Source organism: Pituophis catenifer, unplaced genomic scaffold (genome assembly GCF_029215685.1).
Source record: "Pituophis catenifer annectens isolate HBS135680 unplaced genomic scaffold, rPitCat1.0.hap2 SCAF_1, whole genome shotgun sequence".
Lineage (NCBI taxonomy): Eukaryota > Metazoa > Chordata > Lepidosauria > Squamata > Colubridae > Pituophis > Pituophis catenifer.
The window spans coordinates 144,459,185-144,471,647 of NW_027256881.1; the positions used below are offsets into that span (position 1 = coordinate 144,459,185).

The following is a 12,463-nucleotide window of genomic DNA, read 5'->3' on the forward strand; positions in this document are numbered from 1 at the left end:
GGAAAAGAGTAAAATTGTGATTTCTGGATTTAATTGTTGAAAAAGAATTGAATAAGATGCTGAAGGCAGGAAAGGTGCTGTAAAGAAAACTGGAAGTAGCTTTTTAGTTATCATTCCTCCCTTATTGTTTTCTGTATTTTTCCTTGAAATGAAAGCTTTGGTATATTGAAGATTCAACTAGAAGCAATCAATAAATTCTCACTGCAGAGTTAGGTTTAGTAATTTGAAAGTGGCTGTTTTTTACATATTTTATCTGAGACAGAAAACACTGAAGGTATTTATGAAATCTTACTTTAGGCAGGAATACTAAGAAAGGGACCTTTGAATGGAGCGGCTTAAAGGACCGAAAAAGGGAAGAGGACCGAAAAAGGAAAGAAAATTGTTGTAATAGCTTTGGTTATCCTTTTTATAATTAAATGAGGGCGATAGATGCAAATATTAGTGATGAAATGATAGAAATTAGGGTTCAGATTATGTACAACCAGAATTAAATCCATATCAACGTCATCATGAAAGTCTTTTTCAGAACAAGGTGGGGTGGGACATACCATTCCTACTGTCCATAGGTGTGACTGCCCCCTTCTGCTTCAAAGGTGTAAAATACAAAGTTTAGGGGCATATGGCACCTCCCCTCCTTTTTAATAATTTTTTAACCTGAATTTATTATTTTCATATAAGTTCAAGGTGCGCAACACAGCTAATATTCTTCTTCCTACTTTCCCCACAACCACCACTTTGAAGTGGATTGGGCTGAGTGACTGGTCCAAGGTCAGCTTTCATGCCTAAAATAACTAACAGCTCAGTCTCTGTTTTCCAGACTGATAAAGATGAAATAAATCACTCCTTTCTAAACAGCACTATAACCTTGTTCAATATGCCTAAGGATTGCCAATGTAAAATTGGATTTGTGAGACTTATTTTGAAGATCAGTTCAGCCCTTCCTCATCCACTATAATTCAGCATTTAGAGCAATATTTCAGACTTGCTAATTGACAGCCTTCAACTATTGTGAATTAAGTTATTTTTAATTTTTTTTTTTAATTAGAGCTATTTAACTTACATGCATATTGGAAAAGTTTCTTGGGCACAACTAAGTAAAAATTAAACAAGTTTAGTTGCAGGTACTGTAGGACTTCAAATATCCAAAGAACTTTGGTACTCACTAGTAAAGTAGTTTTGTAAATGGTCTCATAACTTTCAAATACATTTGTAACAGGCACTGGTACAATAACAAAGTTAAAAGTAGTGTAATGATGCAGAAACTACAGCTATAACAGTTCGTCTTATAATACAATAATAAACATAACTCAGTTTTTGCTTTCTACTTCTAGAATCACTAGAAATCCACACATTTTTCCCAGTTTGTTCATGCCACTGAGGCTTCGTCCAAGAAAATGCTAAGAGCAAATAGGCCTCTTTCCTCAAGAAAAAGCCCCTTTCAGCTTTGGCAAACATTTAACTTTATGTTTAGCAGAGCAAAAAAAAAATGCTAATAATCTAAAAATGGAAATATGTTCAGTCAGCCTAGCAAATAGGCTTTGTAGAGACTAAGGTGCCTTGCACAGCTGGTCTACCACCATTACCAGGCAAGAATAATTTAAAATTATGTATCAAAATGGCAAGTAAGCCATGGAGTAATAGTAAAAAAAAGAATCAAAGGCAAGAGCAATAGTTCAGTAAAATATCACCCTTTTGTGAAAGCACGATATATAATGGAGTCCCAACTTTAATTATGCTTCATGAAAGATTTCACTTCTAGGTTGATCAACTTGCAAACAGTCACGATTAAGAAGAGCTGTTGTTTTGCTCATAAGAACGGATGGCATCCACCAGACACGGAGAAGACTGTTCTCTCAAGACTTCCATGGAGCTGGCTGTAAAATCCAGACTTTGGGAGGAAAGCTTCCTATATGCCTCAGTGGAATTGACCCCAACTAATGCTTTGCAGGAAGCATTACTGCTGTCATTAGATATACCATTCACATCCCTTACAATGATCTCCTGCTGGGATTCAAATGTTAATGGAATAAAGCCCTCGCTGTCTGCCGTAAGAACAATCCAGGACAAATCTGTAAAAGACAAAGACACAAACAATATTTTAAAGAATTCCAAAGAGAAGCAGTGACTGTTGGCATTTGCATTTGCAAGATACCTAAGCAGTTAATGGGCCTTCCTTGCTTACCTCTATACAAAGGCCAGTTTAATAATGTTAGACCAAGCAGCTAGGGAACAACATATACTGGCTACAAGATTGGTTTCTCTTATTTTTAGATTCATTTTTGCTTACAGAGAAAATTGTTAACAATGCGTCTTGAGAAAAAAAAACTTTGAATACAGATGGTCCTTGACTTACAACGGTTGTTTAGTGACCAAAGTTACAATAGCCACTGAAAAATGACTTATGACATTTTTCACACAACCATTGCATAGTCATGATCAAAATTTAGACTCTTGGCAACTGACTCATATTTATGATGGCTGCAGTGTCCTGGAGTCATGTGTTTTACCTTTTGCAGCCTTCTGACAAGCAAAGTCAATGGAGAAGCCAGTTTCACTTAATAACAGTGTTATTAACAGCAGTGATTCACTTAACAATTGTGGCAAGAAAGGTCATAAAATGAGGCAAAACGCACTTAACTAACGTCTCACTTATAAAGAAAAATGTTGGTCTTAATTGTGGCCTGAAGTCGAGGACTACCTGTCTATTTTTAAATTAGATTCTATCTATTCAGGATTTTTTATCTGGCTGGAAATAATCAAATCAAGCTAAATTTCTGTATTCACAGTCAATCAAGTTCACAGAAACCAAGAGGTGCTATTACAGGGCTTAAACTGCACTCTAAAAAATTAATGGAGTTGTGTATAAGATGGCAGGCAGGCATAAAGGTCTAAATTCACTCAAGGTGGGAAACAGTATAAGAGAAAGTCTGCTCAACAACTGAAGAAATCACTATTGAACAATCTGCTCTGAACAATCCTGCTGTAACATATATGGAAAGAACCTAGTTTTTCTGCCATGGCTGACACATAGATTCTCCTGCTTAAAATTATGCCTCAAATGTTCATGAACATTCTGGTTTGCTAATCAAATGTCCACCAAAGGCTAACATACACGACTGGATAGGAAGAGGTGCTAAACCCTGGAGCTGCCAGAGCTCCAGTTTCTATGAGGAGTTTCTTTCATTGGTTATGTAAAGCTGTGTTGCGAGTGACATCATGAGAAGATTGCAATCATGTGAACCTTTAATCTTTCTGCTTAGTGTCTTATTTGAACTAGTCAGATAAGGCCAACACTAAGAAAGATTTTCAAAATATCTCTATAGGCACAAGCAAACAAGCCTGCATATGTAACATAATATTTAAGTTGATGTATCAGACTGAAAATTGCAAAGATAAGTCCAGGTCATGGATGAAATTATAACTGTTAATTATAAACTGTTTGTAATTAACAAAGCATCAGATTACTGAGAACTGATTAGCTGTTGCTGAATTAGATCGTTTATTTCCTTTATTTAGATGTACAGACTTATGTGTTCGCAAAAAATGGCAGACAGCCATAATTTAAGAGATGTGAAAAGAATACATGTCTCAATCACTAAGTATGAAGTAATAGTAAAGGTTTGTGAAAATAATTTAGAGCACCAAATAAAGGATTTGCTCAGGTATGTAATAGCATCTTAGCAAATGTGGCTACTGTAATAAAAAAAAACTAAATAAGTTAGATGTGGGTAGTACTTGGATAGAAACCACCAAGGAGTCCCTGGGCTATAAACTAGACAGAAAAGTTGAAAAAACATACCAGAAAGAGGCAGTGGCAAACTACTATTGTCCTACTGTCAAAAAAAATTCCTTGGACAAGTCCATAAAGTCACCAACAGAACTCAATTGAATAGAGACTTTATCATTACAATCCAAAGATTTGGACAAATAACAGAAATTTGTGGGCATTCTACTGGACTTGCTTAAACAGTTTTCACTTTGAATAGTATATCAAGTTTTCACCAGCAGGATTATAAAATGTGTATAGTATGACAAGTATGTTTTACCATAAAACCAAACTAAACCTTCAGCAGGACACAAGCACTTATTCCCACAGCCATGATAAATAACGCATCCAGCCCTATTTAAGTTTCTCCTAATTATACTCTAAATCATTTTCCAGCCATCTCATCATTCATTCAAGTCTTTCTCTGTAGATAAACCAAAATGAGTTTGTTCCATCTTGTCCCAAGCACCCAAACTCAATTGAAGGTTTGTTTTTTCCTCAGGTTAAACATTCCCAATTCTTTTGACTATTCTGAATATGAAGCTATTCTATATATTTCCAAACTCTTCACGATTCTGGCTAGCCTCTTCTAGATTTGCTAATTTTGTCCATATCCTTAAAATATGGGGCCTATGGATGGTTATAGTATTCAAATATAGCTTACTAGCAGAGAGTGGAACTACTACTCCTTGTGACTTGAAGTATACCAAGATATTATTAGTTTCTAACAGAGACAGGGTTATGTACTCTAGCCCTACCCCTTCTATTTTAGCCCTACCCTCATTTTTATGGAACAACTGTTGTGAAACTGTTTCTCCATTCAGTTATAGTCAAACATGATCACATTCCTCTTTCAATAATGAAGAGATGTTATAAATGCAGCCATTTTTTATAGTTGTGATTTGAAGAGAACTGGTGATTCCTGAAGAGAACCGAGTACAATCAGTAAAAAAAAAATCACTGTAAAAAAATGTAACTATTTGGAAATGCCATTTATATATAAAAATGAACAAATATTTTGGCACTGGCACATGGGCTTGTTATTAGTGTTCCCAAGGTTACCTTTCATACTTACTGTGCTGCATTTCAACTACACCCACATTGAAAATCTTTTGAATTATGCTCAGACGGAGTTTCCCATCACAGAGGATAACAGCATGCTGTTCAGAAATAACAGATCCTGAAGACTCCTTCTGTTAATTTAAGAATTAAGAGTTTTAGGCATAATGATTCGTAACAGCTCATCCCATGCTCATGAACCCAGGTTTCAAAGTGTGGAAATAGATGCCATTCAGATGCCATCTTGTTACTCAGTGCCATATTTTATGCCCACTGGTAAAAGCTGCATACACAGAGATACTAGGTACTAAGATTGAACTTGCACAATTTTCACCTTGAATATTGTAGTACTTTGGGCATATTCAGATCAATGGCTAGAGCAAAGGATATCACAAATGAATCCAGTTCAATGCTTGTTTTCTCTGTCTCTATAGGTAAAAAGTACTGATAGTCATGTCTGATAGTCACTATTATCTATGAAATAGATGCATGTAATTTTGATATGTCAAGACAATACTTATTCATACAACACATAAACACACACACACACACTTATTCATGGTCCTTTCTCCAGCCCACTCCAGGAGATATGTTCACAATTCCCATGGAAGGAAAATTAGGCTAAGAGAAGACAGCTGCCTTATGGTCATCCAGCAATTCTTGAGACTTAATGGAGATTTGAATTTAATGGAGATTCTTGAGACTTAATGGAGATTTTTTTTTTTTGTCTTAATTAAGTGTGCCTCTAGCCAAATCTACTGACTCTCAAGTGGCATTTCTGGAATATTTCTAACCTCTTGAAAATTACTTTTTAGATTTCACTGCAGTGTCAATTCTAGAGTCTACAAAGGCCCCAATCATATTGATGCCTCCAAAGGAGTCCAAATCTTCCTTCTCCTGTCTTTAAAAATAGCTTTACATAACTAGATTTTGGTAAACGGCTCGCTCCTCTTCAGAAATTTTATAGCAAAACTCACAAGGAAGGAATTAATATTACTAGTTTTTAAATAAGTTGGCTATATTAAAATTGTGACAGCATATTCTTTTTGGATTTTTTTGAAAGTTACCTGGCAAATTACGTTAACAAAAGAAGGTTCACAAGATGGTGGATACTGCGGAACAATTTTTTTTCCGGATCTTAGAAGCTCAGTTATCTCAAAAAGTTGATGCTGAAGTTCTGCAAAGCTGTAGCACAGTTCTTCTAGATTTTTAGAGATACAATTAGCTTCTTTTTCACTTTGCAGTAAGTTCCTTTTTACTTCATGAGAACTCTGCATTTGTTTGTCATATGAATTAGAGGTTTCATGAGATCCAACTTCTGGTGTACTTGAAATTGGTATATTTAGCGATCCTGAAGAGTTTTCAAGCTCTTGAAGAACAAAGGAATGAGTTATTGGCTCAACGTCCAAAGTTGTCAAATCTTGAGGCAAATCCTTGGACATCTTTTTCTCAGCAGAATCGACAATGCTTGTTGGCAGACATTGCTCATCAGCAATTTCTTCTATCAGTTTTTTCTTCCCAGAGGATGGCATGCTCATGCAGTCTGGGAGCAGCAATCCTTCTCTCAGAAAGTGAGCATCAGAAGAATGCTTTTCAACACATTCTCTTTTCAGTGGTATGTTCCTAAAACAAACTTGAGTAGGCCCCAAAAGTGCAGAAGGGCCTTCTCTAGAGGTGATCCTTTTGACTATTAAGCGGAGAATGTACTTATCAGAGCGTGAAGATGGAAGAAAAGCAGGATCCATTAATTTTTGTTTTCCAACCAGGATCAGTAACAGTTTCTCTGTTAAGAAACACAATCCCTTTGGCCTCTCATTCTTTTCCAATTGAATTTGTTGAGTGTTAGGCAGGAGTGATGAAGATAAGGAATAAGTCAAAATTATATTACAAGTATTGGAGGCAACTACCACAGTCTGTGTTTTAGAGTCAAAAGCCAGGATATCTGGGACCAGGATACCTGGGATGCTGACTTTTTTGCTGGTTGTTGCTTTTCTTTCAAACGTCACCAAAATCAAATGTGACGCATCGTGACCACTTCCAGTTAGGTAATCCTTGGATCTTAGATTAATGAGGGGACTTTTTTCAGATAGCTGTTTGCTCGAAGGCAGATGAGTCAAATCCACTGGGGATGATGCAAACATTTCCTGGTCAGTTAACTTTTTTCCATCACCTACAGAGGCATCACCATCAGATTCTAATGGGTTATTTTGAGAAGGTATTGAATTTCCAATAATTTCACTTGGAATTTCAAAGGAAACACCAGCATTTAAGCTGCAGATCTTATCTAGTGGCAGTTCAGTAGCAACTGCCACTTGTGTGCTCACAGTTGGTTCAATTGCACAAACATAGCCCCCTACATCAAATATTGGACAAAAGGAGCAAGCATTTAAAGTTTTCTGATCATCATCCCACATGTAGGAATGGAGTGTGCTACCTATCCCAATCACCAGACGTTTGCCTTCCTCAGTCCAACAAGCACAATGAATGATACCGGTACCTTTGATATCAGCTTTTATTCTGGAGTTATTGAGTCGCACCGAATGGAGCACCGAAGTTTCTCGTGTAGTGAGCACTGCCAAGATTTCTTTTTGGGGATGCCACACACAACCCTGAGGAAGTATAGGAAACAGCTCGCTGATTTCACTGATTTGATAAACCATCAGCTTGTTTTGTTCTGAAACACTGTAACAGAGTTGCCACATTGTAATGTGTCTTTTATGCTGAATAGCAAGAAGTGCAGGAGCATCTGGTGCACAAAACGGGCCCCAGTAGAGTCCATGAACGTGTTCAAATTGACCCACAACATTTGAGTTGCCAAAGTTAGGTTCTCCATTACGCTGGTATAAAGAAGTCAGTATCACTTGTTTTCCATCTGTCCAAGCAATCCCATGCACAGGATGGATGGCCTGGTGTAAGGCATTAAGGCCAGTTCTCAAGAGCTTCCCTTTCCCCAACTCCATGTTTAAGTTTTCATGGAATACATCTGTAAAGAAAACAAATACTGTTTTAATTCTATCATTACTAGCTAATTTGCCATACATGTAAGTGAAGGCAAACTATGAAAGTTTTATAATTGTCCAGTACGGTTTCATTATTCTATTGTAGCTTTTCTTGAGCTTCTTTTAATTGATACATTGGTACTCAACCTGACTTAGGTTTTCAATGTTCTAAGTAAATGAATTGTCTCAAGTGAATTTGACAGTCACATTTTACTATAGGAAAAGAAAGCAGATCAGCAGTTCTCCAGCACATATAAAGCTATACCTTATAAGAAATACACATTTTCCTTCCCATAAATTTGGAAGACTATAATTCAGGAAAAAGCAACAATGGGTATCTGAATTCAGCTTCCCAATCTTCTGGATCTGTATACTGTGACATTTTGGTATATTGGAAAAAGAATGGCTGAAAATGATCATTTGACTTATGGAACACTGTAAGGGTGATGTGAGAACAAGAGGCCTAGCAAAAGCAATCTAATCCCATTGTCACCTGAAATCACCACATAATAAAACCAGTTGGGCCACAATCACACTGCAGAAATCTATTTTGTTACTGAATTGCAGAGGAGCATTTTCTGGATACTGAAAGCATATAGGGGATCCTCTATCTGGCCCACAATATTTCTGTTCTAATCAATTATGAGGAATATTTCAATTTTTAATTTAACCCAAAGAGTTTGTTCATTCAGGAATAGGAAAATGTGATCCTTCAGATATTAATGAAGTACAACTTCCAGCAGCTGCAGTCAGTTTGGGTAATGCTGAGAGATTTTTACAGTTTAGCATCTGGACAGCCAAATGTTCCCTCTCCTTGTTTAAAAATGAACTGGGTGTCCATGACACCCATGTGGCTATTTTGTATCAAATTGTGACTACAAGTAGTCCTTGATTTACGACCACAATTGAGTCACAAATTTCTCTTGCTAACTGAGACATTTGTTAAGTGAGTTTTGCCCCATTATACGACCTTTCTTGCCACAGTTGTTAAGTGAATCACTGCAGTTGCTAAATTAATATCACAGCTGTTAACTGAATTTGGCTTCCCTGTTGACTTTGCTTGTCAGAAGGTAGCAAAAGCTGATCATATGACCCCAGGACACTGCAATTGTCATAAATATGAATCAGTTGTCAAGCGTTTGAATTTTGATTGCTCGACCTTGAGGATGCCACAACGGTGGTAAGTTTGAAAAATGGTCATAAGTCACTTTTTTCCGTGTTGCTGTAACTTTGAACTGACTAAATGAATTGTTGTAAGTCGAGGACTATTTGTATCCAATTGAATCAAGTATTTTCAATGGGGGAAAAAAAAATCCTGCTTACATCTCCCCCTCCATATTTCGAGAATGGGATAAAATTCCGGAGCAGATCTCAGACTAACAGTGACTTGTAATGGGGGGAAAAAAGCAGTGGAAATATTCAGACATCAAGCTGAATATAGTCTTATCATTTGCAGGCTTGGCTCTTTCAAGATGTGGCCAGCTTATTTTTCCCCACAAAAGATTGCAATTTGGAATTGGCTCTCTTTGAACCATTACGTGGTCAAGATGACGATGGGGAGGTCATCCGTCCCTCCCTATTTCAGCCTTTTAAAACCCCGGGTCCCCAGAGCTTGTCGAGATAAAAAAAAAAACCTTCACGTTAGGAAACCGGCGTAACTAGTGGCGGGGGCAGATGGGAACTGTAGTCCAATCAAAAACCTAAAGACCGGCTAAGTCGAAAGAAAAAAGACCGGACAAGCCTGATTCGGGGTTTTAGAGAGCAATTTCTCATTGCATTTCCCACCCTTGAGCCTTTTTTATTCTCCCCACAGGCAGCGCCTCGGCTTCTTTTGCTGAGCCGCCTCCCGGTTCTGACCGCCACTCCTTTGGATCCAACGCCGCGCCTCCGCTCGTGCCCCTGTGGTTCCATCCCCACGTCAATTTACCTCTCTAAACACGCGATCCGGCTGTCCGTCTGTGTAAGGACATCACCCTCTTTTCACGCCCACTCGGTGCTCCGTTTATTGCCGGAATCCCAGCCTCTCGATCTGGGGAGGAGGAATTGCCGGGCAGGACCACATGGACTTACCCCGTCTTGCCACAAGGGACGCTGCTGGCGGAGGCTTTCCGAAAAGGTTAAAAAGGGAGGGAGGTTCTAAAGCCTATATAGTATAGTACAGGCACGCATCCCCTGCCTGCCTATGATGTGACGTCACCGGAGTTCTATTTCTCTATTGGTCCGTATGTGAGCTAACAAACGCCCCCTAGCGACAGAAACGCAACTCAGGAAACTTCAAGCTTCCGGTCAGGCTGTTTGGTGGTGGAGCCGCCTCCTCCCTCCCTCCTCCCCCCCCCCCAGGGAAAAAAATGGCTGGAACGTTGGGTTGATTTGGTGCTTTCGCGGCTGCTACAATGCGAGCCTTGTTTTTTTCGGAGGAAGGACTCGAGATTCCAATGCCGCCTTTTCATAGTTTTGCGGCTGAGGCCAAAATGTCAGAAAGTATTGTTGGAGGGCAAAAGAAGCCTTTCCCTTTTTAGATTGTTGGAAGGCAGAGCTTTCCCGTCTTGAATTCAAAACTCCCGGCTGGGAGATTACTTCGAAATGATTGGAAGTTAGCTGCTTGAGAGCAGAATCAGTTTATTGTTTATAGGCAAGAAACAAATACAAGCACAGCATTCCGAGGCTAGCCTATTCGAGCTTGTAAGAAAACCCCCTTTTTATATCCTAAAAGTTCTTTTGATTTTTTTTTTCTATGTGACCTTTTAAAGTCTTTTGGAATTCTTTTGATTTGGCATGGGAGTCCTTTGATTTGTGTGTGTGTGATTGTTTTATGGTGTTTAAATCCTGCTTTTTTGTGATTGGGTTCTTTCCATCCTGGATCTGGCAAATAAGTAATTGTTTGATAGTCCTATTTCTGTTTTTCCTAGCCCTTATTCGTTCCCTATAATTGATCAGTTTGTTATTACTGTGTTTTAGTGAATATCTCCTTTTCTCATGTGTTTAAAATTCTAATTACTTTGGCTTGATTTCTTTTCCTTTTGGGGTGTTTGCTTTTTTCTGTGTCCCATATCTGTTTGGATGTTGCAGGCCCCTGTAATTTTGTCCTTCCTTTGTTGTGGAAATTAGGATGGCTTCAGCTTCTTAATGGCCAATTGACAAAGGTGGAGGCTGAAACTTCTGCCTGAGTTTCTGCTTATTTTCTTTTAGGGGAATTTTCCTGCTCTTTTAATATTTTTTGAATTTCTTTTCCTTTTTCTAGGAGAAGAGTGAATCATATCTTCCAACAATCTCTCATTTTTATTTTTTATTTTTCTGTGAGGTTTTCCCCGTTATCATCTAGAGTGGTATCCGGATATACCTGGTATTCCTGGTCAATTTGGATCAGGGCAGGACTACAAGCTGTTAAACAACTGAGACAAGGGGGAATGCATTGACAGAAACAACACACAAGGGCTCCCAAAACACAGACAGTGACAATGGTAGAAATGAGGATTTTTAGCCAACGGAAGTCTGGTAACCATGAGAAAAGCCAAGAAAAATTTAAGAATAACTGATCATAGCCAATATTTTGGGCCAGCTCCTTCAATTGATGGATGTCCTTCTCCACAAGTCCAGAAGTTTCATTAATTTTTTTATGCAGGACATACCCCTAAACTCAGTGGTGGGATTTAATTTTTTTAACAACCAGTTCTGTGGGCGTGGCTTATTTGGGTGGGCGTGGCTTGGAGGTCATGTGACTGGGTGGGCCTGGCTAGCTGGTCATGTGACCGGGTGGTCATGGCTATTTGTATGGGGACTACTCAGAGGGCTGAAAAAAGTCATTTCTGACCGGTCCTCGCACTTATGACTGGTCCTTACACTTATGACTGGTCATCATTTATGCCCATTGTAACATTCTTAACAACCGTGTCACTCATTTCACAACTGCTTCTCTTCACCATGGTGACAAGATAGGGCGAAAAACATAAAATGTGAGGACAGTCGTAAATTCGAGGACTGGTCAAAAGTGCGAGGACCAGTCAAAAATAACTTTTTCAGCCCTCTGAGTAGTCCATATGCACAAAAGGACTACCCAGAAGGCTGAAAAAAGTGATTTCTGACAGGTCCTCGCACTTTTGACTGGTCCTCGCACTTATGACTGGTCATCATTTATACCCGTTGCAGCATTCTTAACAACCGTGTCGCTCATTTCACAACTGCAGTGCTTCATGTGACTGGGTGGGCGTGGTCATGTGGCATCGCTTCTTTGCCCTAATGACAGTTTGCTGCAATGGTCATAAGTGTGAAAAACGGTCATAAGTCACTTTTTCCAGTGCAATTGTAACTGTTGTAAATCAAGGATTACCTGTACAAAAATACAAAAAGCGTCTTTGCTTGCAAAAAGGTGCCCTAAATACCAATCATTAGATTAGAAATACCTGCAAACTGGAGTTAAAATCAGGGAGTGTGCCAGAGCACCTTGAGGAATTAAAATAGTTAAAATGCAGTGATAACTATGAGCAGCCAACTCTTGCTCATAAAGTGAAACCCTTTAGCAGAGAAGTCATTTAAGCTCTCCAGAATGAAGCAAAGGAGCAAACAGAGTATCTATTGCTTGTTAAACCAATTACCAGAACAAATAGACACACAACTAGTCAGATTTCCGAAGCTGCTTCTT

General features: G+C 38.6%; 2 protein-coding genes across 3 annotated transcripts in view; one reads left to right on the top strand and one right to left on the bottom strand.

The window, feature by feature from the left end:
• MFSD2B (MFSD2 lysolipid transporter B, sphingolipid) overlaps nt 1–9,769 on the top strand; it is a 55,293-nt gene extending 45,524 nt beyond the window's left edge. Inside the window, exon 15 of one of the 2 annotated variants that reach the window (XR_011599776.1) lies at nt 1,760–1,835. Coding sequence is in view for 1 of the 2 variants with exons in the window: in XM_070933022.1 (XP_070789123.1) it covers nt 9,638–9,662 (25 nt within the window). In the remaining variant the exon portion in view is untranslated. Of the gene's footprint in view, nt 1–1,759; nt 1,836–9,637 lie in introns of those variants that run through there. The other variant, XM_070933022.1, reaches the window with a different exon arrangement.
• On the bottom strand, nt 1,125–7,785 carry LOC139308981 (WD repeat and coiled-coil-containing protein-like). Its single transcript, XM_070933018.1, has 3 exons — nt 5,893–7,785; nt 4,842–4,959; nt 1,125–2,069 (listed from the first exon to the last, which is right to left on the bottom strand). The coding sequence occupies exons 1-3, from the start codon at nt 7,783–7,785 to the stop codon at nt 1,786–1,788; spliced, it is 2,295 nt and encodes a 764-aa protein (XP_070789119.1). The 3' UTR covers nt 1,125–1,785.
• Nucleotides 9,770–12,463: the final 2,694 nt, after the last annotated feature.

Coding starts and splice junctions, on each gene's coding strand:
- LOC139308981 (XM_070933018.1), bottom strand. CDS start 7,785: ATGGAGTTGGGGAAAGGGAAGCTCTTGAGAACTGGCCTTAATGCCTTA. Junction 4,960..5,892: donor TTGTTAACGTAATTTGCCAG/GTAACTTTCAAA, acceptor TTAAATTAACAG/AAGGAGTCTTCAGGATCTGT. Junction 2,070..4,841: donor TGTAGTTGAAATGCAGCACA/GTAAGTATGAAA, acceptor TGTCTTTTACAG/ATTTGTCCTGGATTGTTCTT.